The 27389-nt window shown below is 40.9% G+C and overlaps 2 protein-coding genes across 3 annotated transcripts in view; one reads left to right on the top strand and one right to left on the bottom strand.

The window, feature by feature from the left end:
* Window positions 1-27389, top strand: part of LOC148016009 (epoxide hydrolase 3-like) — a 111771-nt gene that overhangs the window by 46893 nt on the left and 37489 nt on the right. For both annotated transcript variants that reach the window (XM_087664210.1, XM_087664211.1), the window contains exon 3: window positions 6158-6334. In XM_087664210.1, the coding sequence (XP_087520336.1) occupies window positions 6158-6334 (177 nt within the window). The remainder of the gene's footprint in view (window positions 1-6157; window positions 6335-27389) is intronic.
* Window positions 17448-18806, bottom strand: LOC148016010 (uncharacterized). The gene is made up of 3 exons (XM_087664795.1): window positions 18496-18806; window positions 18222-18447; window positions 17448-17813 (listed from the first exon to the last, which is right to left on the bottom strand). Exons 1-3 carry the CDS (start codon window positions 18792-18794, stop codon window positions 17448-17450), a joined length of 891 nt encoding a protein of 296 aa, XP_087520921.1. The 5' UTR covers window positions 18795-18806.

Here is a 27389-nt window from a genome sequence, read left to right as displayed (position 1 = left end):
ACATGCAATTGGTGCATTGGCCTATAAATCTGATTGTAATTGATTGTGGATGTAGTAGCAGACATTCTCTAGTTCTGGAAATCAATTTGCAGATTTAAAATTTCTGCAATGTCTTGATTTTTTACTGTTGGTTGGTACTTGCAGCTTAGTGTGGTCATTTATGTGACATTTGGTCTTGCATTTGCTGACATTTGAGTAAATTTAGTGTTGCAAATCATGGCTGGAAACTGAGACAATAGCAACCTTTTGCACAGCAAGAAGCTTGAGGGTGCACACAATTTTGCAATATGGCAAAAACAATGCTACAATGCTTGGTGCAAAAGAAACAGGTGAAGCCCATCAAAGCGAAGGGAATAAGACCGGTAGGTAAGAAACAAGAAGAGTGGGATGATTTGGATGATCTTGCATGCTCTACCATAGAGCTCTCAGTGGCAGACAACTTGCTCTTTAACATTGAGAAGCTGAATTATGCATATGAAATGTGGCAAAGACTTGAGGAATTGTATGCTCAGAAAAGTACAACCATCAAGGTTTATTGGCTGAAAAAGTTGATGGACCTTTGCATGAAGGAAGGTACAGACATGTTTGTACATTTGAATGAGTTCAACTCAATTTTCAGTCAGCTGATTGCTTTGGATTTCCACATTGATGATGAGTTCAAGGCTACTTTCTTGCTATGCACTTTGCTTGAAAGTTGGGATACTTTGAGGACAGCTTTGAGTAACTCAAATGCTCAGCTATTATATTTTGATGTGGAGAGTTCTTTGCTGATGGAAGAACCCAACAGATAAAATAATTTAGCAAACAAGTTTTCTAATGCATTGTATACTAGGGGAAAATTTCAGCAAAAGGGAAATTTTGAAAATAGAGCACGCAACAAGTCTCGTGGCAAAAATGTGGAGTGTCATCATGGTCGCAAGGAAGAGCGCTACAAACGGGATTGTTTCAATTGAAGAAAGAGAAAGGCAAAAGCAAAAACACTGAAGACAACAAGGCGGAGAAAAAGGACAGCCAACTTGCAAAGAAAAGCAGTGCAAAGATAGAGGAGGTAAATGTAGTCACTCATGAGAATGACAATGACGGTGATGTACTTCTTTAATTCTTTGAGTGCACATGCATTGATTGCAAATTTTGATGATGACATGCACACTTGGATACTTGATTCAGGTGCGTCTTTTCATGTCACACCACATGATGAGTGGTTTTTTGACTATGATGGTGGTGCACCTGGTGTTATCCACCACTGGGGGATACCTATGCATGTCAAATTACAGGTATTGGCAGTGTGAAATTGGAATTTAAGCATGGCTCCGTGTTTGTTTTTCATAATGTGAAGTATGTATCCTAGCTCAAGAAGAGCTTGATAACCACAAGACAGCTAGATGACAAAGGCTATCACACCACATTTGGGGATAGCAAATGAAAAATTTGTAAGGACTCTATCGCATTGTTGCCAAGGGCTCCAAAAGTGAGACTTTGTATCCTTTGCATGTATCTAGTGTGCATGACCATGTAGTTGCCATAATCGAGCAGCCAAGTGTTTCTTTGTGGCATACTAGTTGGGACACATGAGTCAAACTAGAATGAAAACGCTTTCTCATTTGGGTTATTTGCCGTATTTGAGGTATGCTGATTTTGAACAATGTGATCATTGTATTTATGGTAAGCATGCTCAAACGTCACATAAAAAATCTCTTTCTCTAAAGTCTCCACCCTTAGAGTTGGTACATTTAGATGTATGTGAGATGCCAGGGTTATCTCTAGGAGGAAAGAAGTATTTCATTACTTTTGTTGATGATGCCACACGCAAAGTATGAGTTTATCCAATCTGTTGTAAAGATGAGGCCTTGGATAAATTTAAAAAATTCCTGGCACTTACTAAAAATCAGATCAGCAAGACATTAAAGTGCCTTCACTTTGACAATGGTGGGGAATATGTGTCCAAAGCCTTTCAAAACTTTTGTGACATCAAAGAGATTAAAAGGAAACTCACCGCCTCTCACAATCCACCCCAAAATGGTGTTGCAGAGTGTATAAACAGGACTATTCAAGACAGAGTCCGTACAATGCCGTCACATGCTGCTTTACCTCATGGATTTTGGAACAAAGGCTATTATGACAGCCGTATACTTGATTAATCTGTCACAAACAGGTATTTTGGAGGAGGGGGAGGAATCCCTCAAGAAGCATGGTCAGGCAAGCCACCTTCATATGCTCACTTGAGAGTGGCTACGAGGCATTTGTGCACATTTGCAAGGAAGAACACAATAAACTTGAGCCAAAGTCCTGCAAATGTATTCTCCTAGGATATGGTGACGAGGGTGAAATGGGGCATAGGTTATGCGATCCTGAAAAAATGAAAATTGTACGCAAAAATGATGTTATCTTCTGGGAAGATCTCATGCACAAATAGCCTGAAAAGACCGAGGAAGTCATAAGGGTTGTATTCTGGGAAGATATACTGATAGAACAACAAAGAATGCCCACTAGACAGCAACAAATACCTGCTGTAAATGGCCCTGAAAATGCAAGAAATGATGCTGAAAATGATCAGTAAGATATTGCCCATGATGTACCACAATTTCAGCAAGAACAGATGCCTTTGAAACAACGAGAACCAGCTACACAACATGCTGAACCTGCAAAACAACAAGCTGTTAATGCAGATTTGTAGGCTAAAAAGCTCGCAAATCTTGATCATTGGATCTGTAGGTCGACCAAAATGCAAAGATAGCTAGATAGGTTTGTTCTTGGGGTCAATTATGTGGTTGATTATATCATGTTGACAGATTGAGCTGTCATGCTTCAAGGAAGCAATAGATAGAAAAGATAGCAAGAAATGGCATAAGGCTATGCTGTTAGAGATGGAATCTCTCATGAAAAATGGCACTTGGAATTTGGTGCATTTGCCTAAAGGGTAGAAATTGCTACCATGCAAATGGGTTTACGAAATAAAAGTCACTTCTCGTTCTTTGCCAAGGTACAAAGCACGACTGGTTGCCAAAGGGTACAAGCAGAAACATAGAATTGATTTTGATAAAAAGTTTTCTCCTGTAGTAAAAATGACTACTTTGCGAACCATTTTGGGCTTGGTTGCATCTGAAGATATGGAACTCATACTGATGGATGTAAAAACAACTTTCTTACATGGTGATCTGCATGAGGAGATCTGTATGCAGCAACCTGAGGGTTTTGTTGCATGGTGATCTGCATGAGGAGATCTGTATGGAGCAATGTGAGAGTTTTGTTGCAAAGGAAAAAGATCACATGTTATGTAAATTCAACAAGAGTTTTTATGGGTTGAAACAGGCACCACGAGAATGGTATCATAAATTTGATACATTTATGCAATCTCAAGGATTCCATAGATTTCAAGTTGATCATTGCTTATACACCAAGAAGCCAACAAATGGCAGCCTTATTCTCTTGGTTTTGTGTGTGGATGGCATGCTGATTGCATGCAAGGATATTTATGCTTTGGACTCCTTGAAACAAAGCCTACACAGTAGTTTTGATATGAAGGATCTTGGTAAGGCCAATCATATTCTTGGCATGCATATACTCAAGGACAGATCGCAAGGTTTTCTCTATGTGTCATAGCATGAGTTTGTTACTAAGATTTTACAATGTTTCGATCTAGAGGGAGTGGAAGCCATTGGTGTACCGGTGCCTCCATATGTGAAACTTAGTGCAAATGATAGGCCTACATCTGATGATGGAAAGGTTGAGATGGCCAAGATTCTTAATGCTTCAGCTATTGGTAGCTTGATGTATGCTATGGTTGCTACACGTCCTGACATTGCATTTGTGGTAGGAGTGATTAGCAGATACATGGCATATCCTGGCAAAAAGCATTGGAAAGCAGTGAAGGGTATCATGAGATACCTTAAAGGCACAAAGGACTTGTGTATCTGCTTTGAGAAGTAGAAGTCATCTGTTGTTGGCTTCACGGATGCAGACTATAGTGCTCATCCTAACTGTAAGAAGTCTGCTTCAAGATATGTGTTCATGTTCACAGGGGGAGCAGCCTCTTGGATATCTAGGCAGTAGAAGTGTCATGCATTGTCTACTACAGAGGCAGAGTATGTGGCTGCCATTGAGGCATGCAGGGAGGCTTTATGGCTTTCACATCTGGTGAGAGAGCTTGGCATTACAGAGGTTCCTATCCTCCACTATGATAGTCAAAATGCTATCATGCTAGCACGGAATCCTATCTTTCATGCAATGACAAAGCACATATAGGTGAAGTACCATTTTATCAAGGATGTACTTGACAGCAAGAGCATTGAGCTTGTCAAGGTACATACCGATGATAACCTTGCAAACCTTCTCACAATGGATCTTCCAACAGAGCGGTTTGCTCATTGTTGCTAGATGATGGGGATTGGATAGTATATGTGTATTTCAGCTTTGTACATACATAGACTTAGCTGATTCTTTCCTCTATCTTCAGGCACGTTGCCTTTAGGTGGGAGGTTGTTGAGAATAAAGGCTCAACGTGCCTTGTATGGTGTTCGGGTGTGCATGCACCCTTACACATGTACTATATATATATTATCAAAAACCTAAAGTGGTACTTGGAGATTGTACCCACATCGAGTCTTTGCGCTCTCTCTCGTTCTCTCTCTCCACTTTGCACTCACTCTCTCTCTGTCTCACAGTGCGAACCACAGCATTGCATGTCTTGATCCTCATGCGGTTTGCTGACAAGAAGGTCTAAATCTCATAGAGACTCACAAAGTATGCCCAAATCTCATAGCCTAGGCAAAGCTGTTTCACACGAACCAAAAGTTAAAACAGCATTGATACAATGGATAAGAGAATAACCTGGCTCAGGCATTCATCTAATCCCACAAAACTGCTCAACTGAGAGATTCACCATCATCAACGAATGTTATAAGGCGGGGAATAAGCTTGGTGATGAATTCCCACAAGTTGTGATGTGCTAGAGGCTAGGCCTTTGGTAGATTGGGGAAGACAAAAGCATGCATGGCTGGTGCTTGAAAAGGGAGACACCCATGAGGTTCCCACCTGCTTTGAATCGAGCAGACTCTTTCCTTCCTACTATCACATCATTAATGAAGTTGGTGGAACGGATTGACTTTCATCTATTGTATTCTATCTTTTTTACTGAATTAAAAGAATGCCACAAGAGGCACCCGTGTTACGGGTCAATCTATGTTGGTGTCTCTAAGTAGGAGTATTCTAGCTCCCCTATGTTCTCTGTGTTTTCTGATTTCTGCTGTGCTGAATTATTGTGCGATAATTTTGGTATTACTGTCCTTTGATTTATTAAAGGCTGGTTTCATCTGCTACATGTGGTCCTTCAAGGCAGGAGAATTGTTAATAGACTGGCTGCTGCAACTGCATCTCCAATGTGATTTAGTGAGAGAAGGTGCGAACCTTGTGGAGACTCACAAAGCATGCCCAAATCTCATGGATTGGGCAAAGCTGCTTCACATGAGCCCAAAGTTAAAACAACGGCGATACAACAATCAAAAGAATAACCTGGCTCAGGCATCCGACCCAACAAATATAAGAGTAACCTGGCTTAGGCCTTCAGCTGATCCTACATGACTGCTCTATGAAGAGATTAACCATCATCAATGAATGTTGTAAGGTGGGGAATAAGCTTGGTGATGAATTCCACAAGTAGTGATGTCAAGGATGGCCTTTCTCTTGTTCTTCAACTTCCAAAAGGAATAGCTAGTGCCATCTAGGCCTTTGGTAGGTTGAGGAAAACAAAATCATGTATGGCTGCTGCTTGAAGAGGTAGACACCCATGATGTTACTGACTGCTCTGAATCCAGCCCTGACTCAACAGGTTGCTTTACCTGGCACTATGATTTGTTATATAAATTTTATCATTCAATTAAGCGCTTTTGGCACGTTGATATGCTGGTTATACTGGTAGCAAGTTGCTCATAAAGGATGCATGTCTATTCTCAGGAATTACTCTGACATTGTTCAGCAATCAGCTAGTTATAAAAAAGTGGATAAGCTGGGTTGTTACATGAAATGGTAAACTATATGACATAGGCTGCAGAATATAGAGTTAGGTGCATGCATCTATGAGTACTAACTGATCATCTTTGATTCCATGTAATCTATTCTTGTATAGGCCATGATTTAATGACTGGATCAATTCTCTCGTTAGGCTTTTGTTGTGGGCCATGATTGGGGTGCGGTTGTGGCGTGCAATATGTGCCTATTTCGGCCAGACCGTGTCAAAGCTGTGGTGGCACTTAGTGTTCCTTTTAAACCTCGCTCTCTTGGCCCTGTCGAAGCTATAAAACGTGCACTTGGTGAAGGCTTTTATATGTGCAGATTCCAGGTTAGTTCAAGATTTCACAAGCAGCATGGGTTGGAGCTGTTCAAGGATTGTTATGTGACAAATGTGAAAATCAATGTCTTGTTCTGTACTGGATAATTTTAGAGGGTTTTTATTGTTGTTTGATATTCAAATTTCCAAGGCTCCTTGTGCATTAGAAATTTAACTTTAAAATATAGAATGATGATTAAAGCCATGAAATGAATGAGATGACTGTTCATGGGAGTACCATCTGATAGTATTTTGACTGAAGGTAAGTGGTCTAAACAAAGTCTTTCAGTGAACACTCAAGACTACAACACATTGGATTTGGATAAATGCAGAAAAGGCCCAAAAAGTTGCAATGATGTGTGCAGAGGGACGTCTTTATATAAACTGGAATACTGAGTAGTAGGTTTGTGCGTGTTGGAGATGGCATCCAAAACTTCAGGTCTGAAATGAAATAAGGAGGAGGAAGTAGGCTTCTAATCTGACTAGCAAACAGCAGTCAATAACAGTGAAGTCAAATCTAAAGTCAGTTTTTTTTAAAAAGAGAAAAAGTAATAAATCCTGTCCAGACAAAGTATCCCAAGCAAAGAGCCTTGTAAGAGACTTCCAAAGGCAAAAAACATACAACAAAGGGAAAGTCTCTTACAAGGCTTGAGTGAATAACCAATCAAGAGGTGTGTGGTGCTAGTCCATGTGTGGTTGACAATGGCAAAAGTGCCAAATTCCAGGTCATGGAAAAGCCATCTCTCCTCCTTAGTGTCTGAATTTCCCTGTATCCTCTCCCCATCTCCCATGGAGGGTATGGACAATCTCCAAATCCTGATAGGACTTGTGTATCCAAAGAAGAGGAAATTTGTAAGTGTCCCTGCAAATGGATCTCTCTATGCTCACTCCCCAAGGTCCCATTGTAGTCTTTGAAGAGGCCTCCTCATTTACCAACAATCTGTCATGCATGTCTTAGGGCCTAGGTCTAAATACAAGTCCTATTACAAAGAGCCACAACCCTAATCTTCTATTGCAAGCATCATGTGAACTTTGATTGATCTAGATTCTCTCTCTTGAGTGTGCCATCCTCATGTATTGAGAATGTAAATACTCTCTCCACTGGTAGCCACCATTGTGAGATGAACGTCTCCTTTGGGAAAGAGCCGAATCCATGTATAAGAAGTGTTTGCATGTTGGTCATCCACTCTTGGGTACCACCTCCCTAATACTCTCCATGTCTCTAGCCTTCTAATATCATGAAGCCTTTGGCTCTATGATTGAGTTGGTAGCTTACTAAAGGCGAACCGCTCTTCCATATAGAAGCTATTTGTGAGCAAAATCTCCCCTGAGATAAGTGTGTCCTCTCTCTATTGTTGTTTCCTCTCTATCCTTAGTAACTAGTTATAGAGAACAAGATGACTTATCTTCTCAGAGTTGAATCTAGTGAAGTCCTACAAATTATGATCTCCAAGCTCCAGTAATAGTAGCATCAATCTAACCTCCTTTGCAATGGCTAGAGACATGAGCACTTTGTGCTTAGAGATGGTTTTTTGATGATGCATGAACGACTGTGTGTCACAAAGCAGTTGGGATCTAAGGTGATCATTGAGATTTATGCTCCTCCTTATGCAGGACATAGAGGGATTGATGCTATAGTTAAAGTAGTGAAGCATTTCTTTGATTGGCCTTTGTCAAGACATGATGTTGAGGTGTTTGTCAGGACATACATCGTATGTTAGGAAGTGAAATATAATAGGCAAAAGATTGTAGGTTTATTATAGTCATTGCTTATTCTAGATAAGCCATGACAGAGCGTCGCTATGGATTTTATCTTTGAGCTTCCTAGGACAGTTACAGGGAATGATGGGATATGGACCATTATTTGCAAGTTTAGTAAGCAAACCCATTTCATTCCGGTGAGGAAGAAGATAAAAGCTAATTATATGGCACACTTATTTTTGCAGCATGTGTTTTAGTATCATGCCAAAGTTAATCATCAATGATTAAGACCCTTGGATGACCAATTTGTTTTGGAAGGGGTGGTTTGAAAATATGGGTATTTGTCAAAATTTTCTTCATCCTTCCTTCTATAGATAGATGGTTAGTTAGAATAGGCAAATTCTATAGTGCTTGACCTCTTAAGATGCTATGTATCTAAGCATAATCCATAGTAGAAGCAATATTTGCCTTTGTGGAGTTTGCATACAATAACACTGTTAATAGTTCCACTAGCAAAGCTCCATTTGAGGTTGTGGAAGGTGGCAAGAAAGTGTCTCCTAATTTTCACAAAAGAGATAAGGTCTTTGAGGTTGATTGGTATGTGATGATGTGTTCCACCCCGTGGAGGGTGTCAAGGGGCATACGGTAAAAGAAAATAGGAAAGGCTCATTGGCATCAATCTCAAAGGCCTTTCGGGAAAGGAATGGAGTAAATGTGTGCGACCATGCACAACATGGGTGAAGCAAGGGTGGCTGACGAAAGAGAATCGGTGAAAGTGCATGAGCAATGTGAAGAAAGGCAACTGCAAATGCAATTAGACAAGGAGACAAAGTGGATGGAGATGTACATGCAAATGTAACTAGACCTTGTAAAAATCCTTTCTTGTCAGAAGGTAACTCTCAACCATGGTAGTTAGTTGATAATGTTAAGCCATCAAAAGAATGCGACTTTGCTTTCTTGCATGTAGGATGAACGATGTTACGGCTATTTTATTCTTGAGTGGAATGTTGTATGTTTGTACGACTTTCTCCTAAAGATTACAGCCTCTAATACTTCCTTTGCTGTTTGTGAATCCATTTGGGACTGGAAAACCGGGCCAGTAACTCAATTTCACCAAATTCTCATGACAAATCTCTAAATTTTCTCTCTCTACGACATTCTATCTCTTTCTCCATCCATTTTTCAGCTCCGCTCCAAGTTTTGCCGTAATGTAGCCATTGGAGGTGGAAATTTTGGTGAATCTCTATTGTAAACCCTAATTTATGCAGAAATTAGGATTTGATAGCCACCTTGGGAAGCATACCCAAATTTGAAGGATTTGAACTTGAATTTTCATAGTTGAAAGAGAAGCACAAGTGAAGGCCAATCCCCTAGCAAATCAAGGGGCGATTGATTTAAAGGCTTGTTGGTCATTTATAACAGCAAGGGGCACTTGGATTAGTGGAGGAGGTTGAAGAATCTCAATTGTACTCCATCCATTTGCAACACAAGCTAAAGAAATATTGCAAGGGGCACCGAGTTTTGGGGCCAATCAGGTGTCGACTGTTCAAGATTAAGGCATAAAGTGTGTATTTCATTTTATGTAAATTTCCTTATGCTGCAATTAAGTGTTAATCAGGTCATTACCACCCTTTCAAGGAAGGGAGATTGTTTTCAAGACCAAGGGCTTACTAAAAGGCCTTTACAAGAACCACATGAAACAAAGCGGCCTCTAGCCTGATTGAGAATAGTCCTTGCCACTTGGCTGAGATAATTGCTTCCTTGTTTGCTTCCACAGTCATAATCCTCTTACTATTAGTTTGTGGCATAGGAACTTTTTTAACACCTTTGCACTAAAGCCATTGTCTATTGGTAGGACCACCATGTTGCCACTTGGCACTAGTGTCCATTGTTCAATCATTCTCAACTCCAAGTCAAGATAAGTACCAACAAGAAGCAACAATGATGTAGGAACTAGGTGCACTCGATTTGCTATATTTTCAAAATGTATGGTTACAGTGGGTGGAGTGTGGCCTAGATTTGCTAGTAGTTCTGGGGGAAGGTAATATCAAAACCAAATGTAAAGCTCCAAAGCATACCTTGTGGCCTTAGATGATCTATTTGAAAGCTGAGTATACATGCAACTTAGATGATGAGCCTTTTATTTGTAAGCAAGTGGATAAATTGAGCCCAATAGCTTAACAAAGAGCATAGGTGCTAGATAGTCTCTTGCTATTGACATCATGGGGACCATCTTGAACATAAATTGCCATATCTTTAGCATAGTGTGCAATTTTCAATGCTTGAGCTATTCATAAAATCCTAAATCCTTATGGCTCTAGCTTCTTAAAAGTGATGACTTTGTCTCCATGATGGAGGAGGAGGAGGAGGAGGAGGAGGAGCAGCAGCAGCAGGAGCAGCAGGAGCAGCAGGAGCAGTAGCAGGTCTCCATGATGGAGGAGGAGGAGGAGGAGGAGGAGGAGGAGGAGCAGCAGCAGCAGCAGCAGCAGCAGCAGCAGGAGCAGCAGTAGCAGTAGCAGTAGCAGTAGTAGAGGAGTAGGAGCAGGAGCAGGAGCAGGAGCAGGAGCAGGAGCAGGAGCAGGAGCAGTAGCAGTAGCAGTAGTAGGCCATCTCATGGGCTGTGCAATGATCCCCTATATTCCATAAGCTTCCTAGTGGTTTAGACTAAGGCACCTAGGACCCTAGTGTCCCTAGGTTAGCGTTTCAAAATAATTAAGGTCATTTTAGCAGCAGCAGCAACAGCAACAGCAGTAGCAATAGGAGGAGCAGTAGCAGTAGTAGTAGCAGTAGTAGTAGTAGAGGAGCAGGAGCAGGAGCAAGAGCAGTAGCAGTAGCAGTAGCAGTAGTAGGCCATCTCATGGGCTGTGCAATGATCCCCTATATTCCATAAGCTTCCTAGTGGTTTAGATTGAGGCACCTAGGACCCTAGTGTCCCTATGTTAGCGTTTCATAATAATTAAGGTCATTTTAGGGTTAGGTTTGTCTATAAAAGGACATTTATGCAACCCTAGCACAATTTAGTGGCATTATTCATTCTTGGTCATTAAGCATTGTACTTTCATTCTCTCAGACACCTAGGACCCTAGTGTCCCTAGGTTAGGGTTTCATAATAATTAAGGTCATTTTAGGGTTAGGTTTGTCTATAAAAGGACATTTGTGCAACCCTAGCACAATTTAGTGGCATTATTCATTCTTGGTCATTTTAAGCATTGTACTTTCATTCTCTTATTAGTGCATTGGCTCCTATTGTTATTAAATATCATTGTCCTTCAATTATTCTTTCTCTTGTCCTCTTTTTCTCCCATTTTGTTGCATAATTACTCTACTATTAGACCAACAATGGTATTGGTGCCACCATTTCTTGCAAGTGAATGAGCTTGTCTTTGACCTTTGCACTTAAAAGAGAGCTCCCTACCCTTAATGAGGATGCTAATGCATGAGCCTATGATGGGTATATGATTTTATACCATGTTAGAATCATGAGAGCTCATCAATCTTCATCATATCTACACTAAATGCATCATGGTGGATGATACTCAATATAGTCATTCTTCAAATCCATAGAACTGCATTGAAGTTAAAACTACATTGAATAATGGAGTTGTATATAAAGAGAATAGTGGCCCTTCTAACAAGCTCATATGAATGAAACTTCAGATAGAGATAACAATTGTGACATCATTGCTTATGTAAATACAAGAATACAACTATTCATAATGTCACCATTCCACTTGCAACTCAACTTGTATATGCCTATGTAAGGGGCATTAGAAGCTCACTTGATTAAGTCTAGCCTTGCCTAGCCTTAGAAAGAGTTGAATATTTTTTGTATTTGCTTCAACTTCAATATAAATTTCATTTAGTTTCTTTATCAATACAACGTTGTTATTTAGTTCACTTTTATCTTCAATGTAGTTCTATGAGTTTAAATCATGACTATATTTGAGTATCATCCACGATGATGCATTTTTAGTGTAGATGTGACTAAGAGTGATGAGCGCTCATGATTCTAACATGGTATCAGAGTAGATATCCATCCTAGGTTCATGCATTAATATCCTCTCATTAACTACAGGAAACTCTCCTTTTAATAGAAAGATCAATAGTAAGCATATTCCCTTCATTTTTATAGTCTCTTTTTATCTTCACTATCTTTGGCCTCTCTACCTACCTGCATTGGAGAAGCCCAATCCAAGGTACATTGCACCATTGCTCATAGGATTTTATGAGGACCTTACCCACATCAAGATGCCTCATCCTAGTGCAAAAATCAATGGGATTAGCGTAGACACAAAACAACATTGCACTTCTTCCCAAATAGGCATAGTTTTCACTATGATGGATTCATGTTGATCTCTCTCACTCCACAGAGTATTATTCTTTGAGCTACCTTATAATCATAGATGGAAGGGTTCCCAAATTTTTTCCTCCACAGGTCACACCAATCAATTACACTGTCTTTTTTAGCAATCATAACCACTTTTCTTCCAGACTCTCTATTTTTCACTTAACTTATTTCCCAATGTTCTTGACCCACTAAATATCATTTCTAAAGGATTTCCAGGTGTTTGCTCACTTTCATTTCTCATCTTTGCAAGATGGCAAGCTCCACGGAATCTTCAAACATAAGAAGGAAGACTATTGAGCTACAAAATGCATTACATCCTGATTAGCCACTTGAAACAACTCCAAAACAAGCTTAATCAATCAAATTACTGAAACTTTCATCAAAAGAAATGTGATCCTAGAGAGTGTATGTGTCCCATAAGCTAAACCCTAATTTGGGAGGATCCAACCATCTATAAATAGATAGGCTGCCCACCACTCAGCCTTAATCTCGTTTTTGCAGCTTGGAGGTGCCTTCTCTCTACTGTCTACACCCTTTTCACAAAGGATATCTTAGGTCAAGTTTCTGTCCACTGCTATCATTAGGTGCCTTTGTCTAGCCTATCTCCTGTTGTTCCCGACTGTTTCCAGCCTTCCGGCTTGCTATCCAGCCAGGCAACTGTAGATTGCATGACCTCTGGCTTCCCCTTGCTGCTTTATGGCTTGACCTCCTACATTTGCAGCCCATACGACCAGCCTGATTTGTATTTTGCTGCTCCTAGAGTGCTTGACCTGCCACATCATCATACACATTTCCATTTTTCATTTATGGAGCTACTTGATTTGCCACATCATCATCAGTGCTGTATTGGCCAAATTTGCTGCATTGCCAAGCTGCCACATCAGTACTTGCTACATTTGCTCCAATTTCCGGTCTGTGTTACTAATCTAGCTATCACAGAGCTACATTTGCTGCTGCTAGACTTATTTTGAGGCTACCTATTGTGTTTTGGGATTCGTTAGAGTACAACATACTCTTTTGTTCATACTCTCAACCCTAGTCCTTAAGATAGAGAAGTTTGGGGGTCAATTTTTACCTTGCATAGTGTGTTTGCTACATTGAGTATTGTACTTATTCATTCATTGTTTAGATTTCATTATCTTTTGCGCTCATTGTATCTATGTTAACCCCAATCATGTTTCTTTATTAGCATGTCCGTTTGCCACACGATTATGTTTGTGTTTTATAGTTAAGTATTTCTTTATGTGGTATTAGAGCTGGGTACTCATTAAAGAAACTTAGGCCCTTGATTGAAAAGCTCTTTCTTTAGAAACATGAACAACAAAGTGAAGATAATATCGAACACTTCCACATTGACTTAGTCCCTGCAATAGCCTTTGTCGAGAACTGGGTAATATTGGTTCCCACAAATTACTCCGTAAGGTTTCGACACGGATGGAGATTGAAACCAACCTTCCTTTTGTGGATAGGTGGTAATTCCCTATTTACAACTTAGTTTCAGTAGTAACATTTATTACAAAACTAAGAAATGGAAATTAACTTACAATCTTGAATAATGAACACCTTGTTGGTCCCAACATTGGCGCCTCTTTTAGTATTTATTTAACTTAATTGAATAAGAAGTTGATGTACAATGGGATTCTTCCAATCCCTTTTGATATTCCAACTTTCCTTGCTGTTCAAAGTGACAAGCAAGTCTTCAATCTAATTTTTCCCTTGATTCAAGTTGTCGTGAGGATATGTATTTTTGAAACCTCACTTAATATGTGGATTAATTTTTAATTGCATGATTAATTAAATGATGCACATGTGAGGTGTAACTAGGATTAAAGTAAATTTATGAGCCCAGGATCCAAAGAAATCATGGGATGTCAAAGACAAAAGTTGCTATAAGTTATGTCGCATAGGTACTTGGTGGTATCTGGTGTCAGTTGTTGGCCTAGGTCATCCATTTGGCCATAAGTGTCAATTGGGGGTGACACTAGAGAAGTGGCATTTAATGGTACTTAACGCCAATCTGATGGTAAAAGATGACGTAGAAACACTCGGGAATGGAAGTTGCCTAGCCAATTTAATTATTAGCCAGTCAAATTATTTTTCAGGGTACCAAAATAATTATTGGATTAATTTTCAACGTTTAAAGACTGAAAATTAATATTTAATTTTGAAAAATGCTGGAAAAACCATTTGGGAAGGTTGCCACTTGTCAAAAATGCCCATGCAAGACTGAAAAACGTCTTTAGAGACTGGAGAGAAACATTTTGATAAATTCAGCCTACAAGAGAGAGAGAGAAAGGCTGCTGGTCTAATTTGCAGCCATTGGAGGACCTTCTGAGGCCTCCAAGGGCAAGAGAAGAGCAATCAACAGCAGGAGGCAGTATCTATAGGCTGTTGAGACAGGGCAACAGCTGTAAATGACTTATTTTCTTCAGTTCTTTGCATCTACAAGCTGTTGTGGGAGAGCAACATCTGCATTTGACTGATTTTCAGTCATTCTTCGCGACAAAACTATGAATTTTCTCTCTCTATAGCTTTTCCTCTCATCTCTTAGTCATTTCATAGCCTTGCTCTGAAGATCTTAGCATTTGGATCCTTGGAGATTGAGAAATTGCAAATTTCTTTGCTGTAAATCCTAATTTACAGCAGAAATTAGGGTTTAGCAGCAGCCTTGGGAAGCGTGCCAGAAATTGGAAGCTCCAAGACTTGGATTCAACAAGACTGAAGGTAAATTTCAGCTGAATTCAGATGGAGGACTATCGAGCCATTGGATTTGGGGCATTTCCATCGTCTATAAAGTGGGTGAAGGCCAATTGAGTGCCGAATCAAGAGGCAAAATAGATTGAAAACTTGCAGGTCACTTTGGATAGCAAGGGGAGTTGAAATACCGAAAGGGATTGGGAGAATCCCATTGTAAACCAACTTTTTCTTCATTAAAGCTAAGGAAATACCGAAAGGGGCGTCAATTTTGGGGCCAATGGGGTGTGTATTGTCCAAGATCAATAGGTAAATTTATATTTTCAGATTTGCATTTATTGTTTGCTGTTGTAATTAAGTTGTAGTCAGGGATTTACCACCCTATCCAAGGAGAAAGACTAGTCACACAAGCAATCAATTGACCTTCACCTGCTTTGATGGAAATAGAAAATGTCCCAAATTCGTTGATTTGTTGATACCTCCACTTGAATTTGACTAAAAACTACTTCAGCCCTATTGAATCTAAGACTTGGAGCTTTAAATTTCCGGCACACTTCCTGAGGTTGTTGCTAAACCTTAACTTTTGCTACAAATTAGGGTTTACATCAGAAAAATATGGAATTTCTCAGTCTTTGGTGATCTCAAGTTGGGAGATGAGAAATGTCTCAACAGCTTGTAGATACAAAGAATTGGAAAAAATTTAGTTATTTATTACTGTAAGGTCCTCCAATAGGTACAAATCAGACGAGCAGCATCTCCTCCTCTCTTGCAAGCTGAATATACTAAAATTGTATCTCTCCAGCCTTTAAAGACGTTTTTCAGTCTTGCATGGGCATTTTTGACAAGTGGTAACCTTCCTAAATGGTTTTTCTGGCATTATCCATAGTTAAATATTAAATTTAAGTCTTTAAGTACTAAAAATTAATCTAATAATTATTTTGATACCTTGAAAAATAATCTGACTGGCCAATAATTAAATTGGCTAGGCGACTTCCATTCCTGAGTATCTCTGCGCTATCTTTGACAATTAGATAGGCATTAGGTACCATTAAATTCCACTTCTATAGTGTCACCAACTGACACTTATGGTCTAGTGAATGACCTAGACCAACAACTGGCACCAAATATCATTTCCTTGGGTCTCGAGCTCGTAAATTTACTCTAACCCCAGTTACACCTCACATGTGCAGCATTTATTTAACCATGTGATTAAAAATTAATCCACGTATTAAGTGAGGTTTAAAAAATACATATGCTCATGACAGTACTTCAGAATTCCCTGGAAAAACCATTTCTTATCGTATTTCAAACAAGAAATTACAGCTAATCATGGCCCATAGAGCCAAGAAGATCGAAGAGCTTAACAAAAGAATAGCATTTCAACAATAGCTACTCAATGAAGGTATAATTGATTCTTTCTCGTCAGATGTTGCACATAAATTTGATAATCTTGTAGGGCCATTGAGACCTCCATTAGGGATGCCCCTCCCAATTGGAAAAAGAGATCTAGAGTGCATCCAAGGTTGTCAAGTACGAAAGGTACAATACGGTATGGTATGATAAAATACGGTACTAATTGGTACCTTATGATTTTAAAAGGTACGGTACGATATTAGTAAATTTTTTTGAAAAAAACTTGGTTACTTTGGATTATAGATAATAGAACACATGTTAGCTAAAATAGCAATATCACTTGAGTTAATAGGATAAATACATGAGGGTAACAAGGTAAAACCTCATGCACAATATGCGCAACGTGCTACTAAAAGACAGATGAGAGTGTATACATAAATACATCATATAACAAAGCAAAGTGTAGGGTGAATGGACAGAGGCTCTTCTTTCTTTTGTGTTTGTGCCTAGGGTTTCATGTGTATGTGTGTGTGTGTGTGTGTGTGAGAGAGAGAGAGAGAGAGAGAGAGAGAGAGAGAGAGAGAGAGAGAGAGAGAAAGAGATATTAATGTCTACATAAGGCCAATGTGGCCTATGAGACAAAATCCAGAGTACATCCATGTCAAACGTCATCTCATCAGTAAGGTAAAGATAACATTACAAATAAGTGGGTGGCCTATGAAACAATACTGAAAATAACTATATAATGGGACTATACTAGGGTTGAACCATGTGTAGTATTATTCCATCGATAGAAAAGAAAAGGAAAGGAAAGGAGAACCAGATCTGATAGAACCATGTAAAAAGTGTGGTGGGGACTATGGGTTGTAGCTGATCTCAAGATCTGCACATGATCTCAGCTATGATGCGGTCCCTAGCTGCTTCACTGATATGGCTGGTGGTGAGTCTGCGGTGTCTCATGATAATGGCTCTAATCCAACTGTGGTGTGGCCTCCTCGGACGTGGTCCTGGTAGATGGGGTTGTCGTGCTCAACGAAGGGAAGTGGCTCTATCCAATGTGACACCACAGTGTGGCCTGTAAGGTGTCTGGCGGGGTGTCTTTGTCTCTGCTAGGTTGGTAGTGCCAGTAGGGTCGGCTCTGTAGAAGTCTGTCACTGCTCTCTGTGTGTCTCCCTCTGGGTGAGCTGGCCTGCTGTCTCCTCGCAGTAGTGCAATTCGGTGCCTCTCAAGCTCTAGGAGGAAAAGACTTGGGCATCTCTGGTCCTTGTACTCCATGGCGCGACGAAGGGGTCCAAATCCATCACAGAAGAGGTAGTGGTACCGTCCTCGTATGTCATAGTATATTGTGCATCTGCATATGTAGTGCTCCTTCATCTCAGGCTCTCGACCACAGAGCTAGCAAGTCCTATCCTCTACTAGGGTATTTGTCCATTTTCTTGTCTCCATCTGAAGCCTATGTGAGGAGGTGCGAATGTGTCCGATAGCAACCCGTACGCTATGGGAGAGATGGGTGTCTATATATGCTGGCCGAATAGTGAAACCATCATCAGAGAGACACAAGAAATGACTCCTGTAGAACTCCATCCTTGATCCTAGAGGGAGTGGTGGATGGATCCATGTCCTTGTTGTCTCAATCCTCAAGATATTAGCTCTGATCACCTGGTTCAACTCTGATCGGCTGAGAGAAAGTGTAGGGTAGTCAAGGCTATAATCCAAAGGTGGAAGACACTCAATATCCAAACCATGTAGGCTCATCCAAATAGTCATCTGTGAAAACCAACAGTTTTTCTCGCCTCTAGCTGCTAGTTGTCTAGATGAGGTTAGTGTGAATCTAGAGTATCTATGGCGTGGAAGTTCCCATAGTCTGTGCCAAAAGGTCAATGCCCTGAAGAGTGCCTCCGTAACTATAGGTGTTGCCCCTAGCTCTGCTCTGACAATGGGATGTGGGGTGGAGGGCTTACTTCTAATCATGCGTGCTATCATCATGATCAATGGCCTTTCCATGCTATCCCAATCATCATAATATTCCCTCTCTATTCCAATGTGATTAGTGAGTGGGCTAAAACGCCTATGGTACAAGCTGCAAACCCATACCTTTGCTCCATATAGTAATGTAGGTGTGACTAGGGTGTCAAACAACCAAAGTTTGGTGCGGGGCTCCTGGAACTGTATGTGAGCACATTGACTCTCGAGTGCCCCTAGTGCTGCATATCCACGTGCCAGGCGTGCCTCTGATGCCTCTCTCAACGAGAAACGTAGGCCAGAGAAGGTGACTCCCAAATAGACATATTCCCTCACATGCTCCAGTATGTCTCCCCCAAATGTGAATTGGTACATAGATCTAGTCACCCATGCTACTGAAGTATTGAAAACCATGGTTTTGGTCTTCCCAAGGTTCACTGTGAGGTCTTTATCTCTACAGAAGATGTGCAAAGCATCTTGATGGCACTGCAATCCCTCCGGTGAATCTGAAATGAGAACAATATTATCTGCATAAAGTAATATCGGTATTAGCACCCCTGCCAGGCTCGCTCTAGCTCCTCCTCCTCGGTCTATGTAATCAGACACTTCATCTATGTATAGACCAAACAATGTGGGTGAAAGTGGACATCCTTGTTTCACTCCTATGGTACTGTCAATCCTCTCTAATAGCCCCCCATACAATGTGACCTGTCACTGCCTCATACAATGCATAGACACCCCATTGTATACCCTCTGGTACTCCAATGTCCTGCAATCTCTGCATGATGCATGTACGAGGCACTGTATCAAAAGCTTTGCGAAAGTCTACAAAGCAACAATAAATCCTCTTGTCTCGGGTTCAACCCTCCTCAATAATGGCTCTAAGTGTGAGAATATGGTCTAGCGTGGTATATCCTCATCTGAAACCTGCCTGTCCTTGTGCTCTCTTGCCTTGCATTTCAGCCCACTCACTGAGTTTATGCTCCAATATAGATCCATATATCTTGGCCAAAGTATGACCGATCATGATAGTCCTGTAGTTGTTAGGAATCAGGGGATCACCATTTTTAAATAGCAGGATTATAGTATTGTCTGACCAACTCATAGGAAAATGTTCACATACTGCTCTATTGAACATATGTGCTAATATGGGTGCTAATATGTCAGAAGCATGTGAGATGTTCTGCTACTAGTCCATCTTCATCCAGTGCCCTCCCATTTTGTAATCTATAAATTGCATCCCTAACCATTTTCCATGTGAAGAATGACCACTGTGTTGGCCTACAAGCTTGTGGGGGCTGCATAGGCGGCTGTCCTAGCAGGTTATACAGCTGTCTCCCATAGTCAAGCCACGCATCTGGTGATGTAATTTGTATGGGGGGCTGTCTTTCATGGAACATCTTCCATGCACTTTTGCTATCCCGCCCCAAAAATAGCTGATATATCTTTGCTTCTGCTTTCGCTAAGTAGTCTCATTTCTTCTTCCGCACAAGGCATTTGAAGAATGCCTTGCCTTTGCTTGGCGATGTGTTTGAGTGCCTAGCTCCACTTCCCTCTGTAGGCGATGTGTTTGAGTGCCTAGCTCGTGTGACTCTACACTCATCATCATACCAGCTATTTTGGGGAGTAGTAGATCATGTGGGTCTACATCGGGGCAAGGTGTGTGGGAATGTATACATGGCTGATCCATGTATGGCCTCTGCTAAATCCCTTGTACATTCTTCCAACGATCTACTCAAGTACCATGTATGTAAACTGGTCTGGAGAGAACCACTGTAGATGTGTGAGGTGTCTTCTGTAAAGTAGTATTTGGGATGTTTAGGGAGGCATGGTGTTTCATGTTTCATATGTACACAAGAGAGCATGAGTGTCAAAATAGCATGATCTGCTGCTAGGCCAATCGGTCTCTTAGATATCTTAAAAGTTTTGGATGTTTGGTATCAATGCTGGTGAGCCTATCAAGTAGTCCATAGTACTTGCCCCTCCTTTGTGATTCCAACATGTCAAATTGTCAGATGCTAGCCATTGTGGTAGACCATTAAAGATGGCTAGTCTATGTGCGCTTCCCAAAGCCAATAGGTGTGTTCCATAGGTACTCACTTCTTTATCCTGGGCTCTCCTGCATAGGCCTATTTCATCTATGTTGGTCTCTTTGAACATGGCATTATCATGCATATAAAAGTCACTCTGTCTTTCTCCGGTGCGTGCATTGAAATCTCCTACTAATAATATGTTCCCAATGCTAGCATATCTCATGATATCCTCATAAAGTACATCAAAGGGAGATCCATCTCGTGTGGCATAGGTAGAATTTGTAGGAGGAAAGTAGCATATTGCGATGAATATATCTCGTGGTCTTCCTGCATGTATCCTAATCCATAAATATCGTGCATCATCATCTCTTTTCATTACTTGCACTAGCCCTTTGAGGTCTTCCCAGTATAGTATGGCCACACCTCTAGAACCCCTATTGTTTCCTGGTTTTCTAGCCGCTGGACGAAATGCACTTTCCCACCTGTATCCTTGCACGTCTGGTAGTCGTCTACCTTTACATTGGTGTGTTTCTTTGTACATTGCTATATCCATGTTTCGGAAGCTATCTTCAAAGTAATCAGCATCCAAGCGTAGGGCTCCATTACAATTCCATATTGACATCCGAAGTGTCTCATAGGCCTCGTACCGTCATGAAGCCCTTTTGTTAGTGATGATGACTTGTCCATCCCTAAAAACAGCCCACTTTCCCTCTTTGCGAGTCTCCAATACCTTGGGCATGTGTTCTCTATGATGCGCTATTTGTGTTGGGATAAGGTCCTCATCCAAATAAATCTTCTCACCCTTGAGGGCTCTCCTCTTGGAGAGGAAGGCCTTTTTTTTCTCTACGTCTCCAAAGCGAAGAATTAGAGCCTGGGACTTAAGAGTCCTCTCTCCCCACCCTCCAAGCACTGACAATAGGTACATTAGAAGCCCCAATTTTGTCAACAAGTGTCTTAGCATCTTCCTGTGGGCTGCTCTTCTCCTTCCATCCTACTACCCGTACATGTAAAACCCTAGCCCGTCTCCTAGCCTCTTCTTCCAAGGTAGCATTCATTACTTCAGTTTTGTTCACTAATGTTCCCTTATTCTTTTTTACTACCTCAATCCATGGGCTGGCTTCTTCTATCTGCTTCTATGTTGTCTTTGCCACTTCTACCCATGAGTGAACCTCCCTTTCACATGCCTTCAAAGCCTCTTTCTCTTTTTGTAATTCTTCTTGCACGTTCATTTCTTTTTTCTTAAATGTATTCAATTCTTCCCTCAGCTCTAAGATTTCAGATTTGTAGGCATCTACAACATTCAGCATTTCAGTTTTCAGCGTGTGCATTTCGGACAGCATTTGTGCCTGTAAGTCATTCTTAATCTTTATGTGCATGTCTTGCATTTCTGCCCTCTGATTTACCATCAGTTCGGCTTTGATCTGCTCTCGTATTTCTTTCTCCAATTCTTGTCTCATCATTCGTAGTTCAGAGTGAATCATGAGATGAATTTCTTCGTATTTCTTTTCATTCATAGTGTGTGAGGTCTTTCCATGCCTGTCAGATGCTGGGGAGACAGTCCAATCACGGATCCTACGGCCATACGTCTTGTAGCATGTGTTCTTAGAAGGGGTGTTGAACATTGCTTCCATGGATGGTTGTGTTAGTTCTTGATAAGATTCGTCTCCCAGATATTCATTTTCCATGGTTTGATGCTTGCATTTGTCTATATTATCCATCTCTCACACATTGTGTGCAAAGCCACTCAACTTGTACTTTGTACTGTCAAATCAGAGCAATTTCTGTGATTCCTGCAAATTTCTAGGGTTTCCCTAACCCCTCACTAAATTTTGTAAGCCCAGTAATCTTTTATGAGCCCAAATGCCTTTACACTGTTTACAGTCACTGCAGAAATACAGATTGTGGCCCCAATCAGTGCATTACTGCATACTCTGGACATGATCAAAATCAAAGTCAATGCATCATTGCCTGGTCCACAAGCCAGTGCATCAGTACATTCACCCAAGTTTGCATTCATGTCATTCTGAGTACATTCGTGTCATATCAATCTGATTACATCTGCAACCTCAGTGCATTGGCATCTGGGTCTGTGTTAGTACCTTGTTGTCAGTACATTACTGCATATAGTACGCCTGCGTCAATGCATTCAGTACATCTCTACAACACTTTACTGCTAACGACAGGTCTGCCTCATGCCAGGTATATTCTTGCTCACGACAAGTCTACCTCATGCCAAAGAGGGCTTGACGTCACGCCAGGTACGTCACGTCGGGTCCTCACGTCACGTCTGTCAATAGTCAGTACAAGCGTCCCTGACATGCTAGGTACGTCCCCGACACGACAGACACGTATGCCAGCGTCACAGCTGTCTCATCCACATCCGTCCCGTCACGCCCATTGCGTCAGCATCCATCCCCTCATGCCCATCATGCTAGCGTTACGCCAGTCTCGCCAGCCTCCTGTCATGCCAGTGTCACTCTAGTCTTGCTAGCCTCCCGTCACGCCACAGTCATGCTCTTGGAATTGCATGTTCATCTCGGAAGTTGGGAGAGTGAGAGAGACAGAGAGAGAAGGGAGGGGGGAAGGGATGCTCTTGGAATCGCATGTTCATCTTGGAAGTTGGGAGAGTGAGAGAGACTTGAAATTATGATAATAAACATAAGGCTTAGGAGTTAGAAGATATTGTATGGTCTAGTCTTCATAGGCAAAAAATAACCTTTTTTTTATACGGATACGTACCGTATGGTACGGTATAAACCGTACGAAATGAACTAGTCCGTACATAGTATGAATGCAACTATGAGTGCATCCCTTATTTTCAAACCATTCCATCTACTCTATTGCAAAGTACACAAGTTTTGACTTTTGTTCTTTCCTGCCATAGTTGTCAGGTATGAAGGGCACGATAACGTATGGTATGATAAAATATGGTATGATTTTATAAGGTAACAATATTAGTATGAAAAAAAATTCTCGAGAATTTTGAACTTAAGATGAGAGAATAAATGTGTAAAGTCTAAATAGCAATGCTATTAGAATATACAAGATGATTTCTTGAGTGTAACATGCGAAAAACCTCTATGGTATATGGCTCGTCCACAATATGCGCTATAGCATACAAGTTACAAGTACATAGATGGGACTGGATGCATTGTACATAAATGATCATACAAATAAGAGAAGTGTAGGCGAGAGCAAGCAAGCAGGCAAGTGGGCGAGGGGGCGGGCGAGAGAGAGAGAGAGAGAGAGAGAGAGAGAGAGAGAGAGAGAGAGAGAGAGAGGGGGCGGGGGGGAGGAGGATGGCACCATGCTCTTGAGGTTGTTGCCTAGGGTTTCGTATGTGCGTCTATTTGCTCGTGTTAGCGGATGCTTTATGCTCTATGACTTCTGCTCTAGTAGCTGTTGTCACGAGGACGTGAAATTTTGAGATGCCTTAATCTTGCTAGTAACATTTGATTAAGTTACTAATCAAATGTGCAAGGTTGTTTAGTACATGTGATGCACATGGCAGTTATTTCATGGGAACGGGCCAAGGACCCCGAGGACGCAGTGGGTGTTAAAGGCAAAAGTTGTGAAGTTATGCCAAGTGGGTTTTGGTGGTCAGTTGGTGCCAGATTGGACCCTAGGACAATTGTTTGGCCATTAAGTGTCAGTGGTGACACTAGGGACTAGCATTAATTAATTAATTAATGCTAGTCTAAGGGTCAACAGAGGTTGGGAACCACTCCAAGTTGCAAATGGCCTAGCCAATTTCATTACAGATGGGATGTTTAATTTTGGGCAGGGTCAAAAGGGATGAAATTAATTTTCAGAATTAATTAATTCTGAAAAATTAATTAATGGCTGAAAATGCATTAGGAAGGCTGCCACTTGGCAAAACTTTCCCATGCAACTAGGGAGAAGGCTGTTGGAGGGTGGTGGAAGCTGAATAGCAGCCATTCGGAGCTTGGTGGAGAGAGAGGAGGTGATTAGATTTGGCTTCGAGAGGCGACGACGACTGACCGTGCGCCGCGACAGGACAGGGGGCAGTAGGTTTTCTCTTCCGCCTCAAGAGAGGCGGCAGCAGGAGAGGAGGTCTCACCAATTGATCTGGTGTTTTACCCCCCTTTTGAAGCTATTGGTGCCATCAGATTTGTCATCAGAGCTACGGATCAAAATATACATTTCAGCTGATTTTCTCTTTCTACAGCATTCTCTTATCTCCTCTAGTCTATGCTCAAGTATTCTCAGCAATTCTCAGCCATGGGTAGCAGAGTACAACCAAATTTGATGGACAGCAGAGAGTTTACTGCTGTAAACCCTAAATTACAGCAATAATTAGGGTTTAGCAGCCACCTTGGGACCCTAGTGCCATCAGTCAAAGGCATTGTACATTGCAATCAGCACCGGAAATTCATGGAATTGTGAGGATTTCAGATGCCAGCCCATCTATTGTGAATTTGGGGCAGCATTTGACCAGTTGGGGTTCCATTAGAGCAAGTCCTGGGTGAAAATCAAGGGGCAATTTGCCCGAATGCTTTGCTGATTATTGGAAGAGCAAGGGGCTTTTGAATCAGCCAAGGAGATCGTGAAATCTCGGCTTGTAATTTATCCATCAGCAATTGAAATTAAAGAAATACCAAAAGGGGCACCAGTTTTGGGGCCAACAAGGTGTCCACTCTCGAAGTTCATGAAGGTAAGGTGAGCATTTCAGTTTATGTTCATTTGCTAATTGCTGTAATTAAATGCTTAATCAAGTTAAACCACCCTATCCGAGAAGGAAGGCTGGTTTCAGCTGTCAGCCATGGAGGCTGCCTATAACCAACCTTCCTTCACCACGGATGGGTGGTAAATCCTTGATTACAACTTACTTACAACAGCAAACAATAAATGAAAATCTGAAAATACAAATTTACCTACTGATCTTGGACAATGCGCACCCGATTGGCCCCAAAATTGGTGTCCCTTTCGGTATTTCTTTAGCTTTATTAAAGAAAAAGTTGATTTACAATGGGATTCTCCCAATCCCCTTCGCAATCCAAACTGCCCTTGCTGTCCAAAGTGACTAACAAGTCTTCAATCTGATTTGCCCCTTGATTCGAGTACTTAATTGGCCTTCACCCACTTCATAGATAATGGAAATGCCCCAAATTCAATGGCTGGCTAGTCCTCCATATGAATTTAGCTGAAATTCACCTTCAGCCCTGAAAAATCCAAGTCTTGGAGCTTCCAATTTCTGGCACACTTTCCGAGGTTGATGCTAAACCCTAATTTTTTTGCAAATTAGGATTTACAACAGAGAAATCTGAAATTTCTTGGCCACTGGTGATCTCAATGCTGCAATCTTTGGAGCAAGGTTGTAGAAAGGCTAGGAGATGAGAGAGAATACTAAGGAGAGAGAAAATTCAGACTTTCTTGACGAAGAAATGAAGAAAATCTGTCATTTACTGCTATTGCCCTGTCTTAACAACTTGTAGATGCAAAGAATTGAAGAAAATTAGTCATTTATTGCTGCTGCCCTATCTCAACAGCCTATAGATACTCTCACCTGCTGTTAATTGGTCTTCTCCTGTCCCTAGCTGCCTCAGAAGGTCCTCCAATGGCTACAAGTTAGACCAACAACATCTCCTCCCTCTCTCTTGCAAGCTGAATACACTAAAAATGCCTCTATCTAGTCTCTAAAGACGTTTTTTAGTCTTGCATGGGCATTTTTGACAAGTGACAGCCTTCCCAAATGGTTTTTCCAGCATTATCCATAACTAAATATTAATTTTCAGTCTTTAAATACTGAAAATTAATATAATAATTATTTCGATGTCCTAAAAAATAATATGACTTGCCAATAATTAAATTGGCTAGGCAAGTTTCATTCCCGAGTGTCTCTGCGCCATCTTTGACCATCACATTGGTGTTAGGTATCATTAAACGCCACTTCTCTAATGTCACCAACTGACACGTATGGCCAAATGGATGACCTAGGCCAAAAACTGGCACCAGATACCACCAAGTACTTGTGCCGCATAACTTATAGCAACTTTTGCCTTTGACATCTCGTGATTTTCTCAAGTCCTGAGCTTGTAAATTTACTATAATCCCAGTTGCACCTCACATGTGTAAGATTTACTTAATCATGTGATTAAAAATGAATCCACATGTTAAGTGAGATTTCAAAAATACATGTCCTCATGATAGCCCTCCCCCCTTGAAATCCTTGCAATCGTCCTCGATTACACTGCCAAATGCATCAAAAGCAAAGTACTACACTGGAATTTTCCATAGGGCATCATAGTCAACACAACATTGCGCATTGCTGTTCAGCCATTCGATATGCCCAACATATGCTGAAAACTACTAGTCAACATAACATAACATAAGACTCACAAAGAATCTCAAAAACATTGCCAGATAATAATGTGACATGTCCATTTCTCATGAGCTCAACTCATTGGCAAAACCAAACCATAGTATAGCGTAACCAAGCATAAACCATGGCCCACGAAACTAGATGTAAACCATTGAAAACCGAGCATAATTTGTTCATAAACTGATCACTTGCTGATCTGAGAACTAATCACAAACTGCTGCAAATGTGACCCCAAACTGATCACAAACTCATTGCAAAAACTGATCCAAAAAGTGACTATAAACGGTTCTCAAGCTGATAAAAAATTGAGCTGAATACCAGTGAATATTAATGATCATACGTTGAAAACCAACATTCGATAATCAGCCCCTGATGATCCTTAACTGATGCTACACCAAGCATAACCAATGCCATACCAAGCATAATTGATTACATACCGAGCATAACGGATGCAAATGTACAATTTCAGAGCTGCAGTGAAAACCATACCCATTTGCATACCAAACATAGTGACTAGTACACTGAATAGTGATCTCCTGCAAACATACTGTTCAACTACAATACCTTGAATGTATTGCTGAATACATTCAAGATCCACTACTTCTAGAGCTGTCCACCATTACTGAGGAGCAA

This window comes from Lygodium microphyllum, chromosome 23, assembly GCF_053477565.2.
Source record: "Lygodium microphyllum isolate KBCC chromosome 23, Lygodium_microphyllum_v1.1.10, whole genome shotgun sequence".
NCBI classification, from domain to species: Eukaryota; Viridiplantae; Streptophyta; class Polypodiopsida; order Schizaeales; family Lygodiaceae; genus Lygodium; species Lygodium microphyllum.
This window is presented reverse-complemented; position numbering and strand designations above follow the sequence as displayed.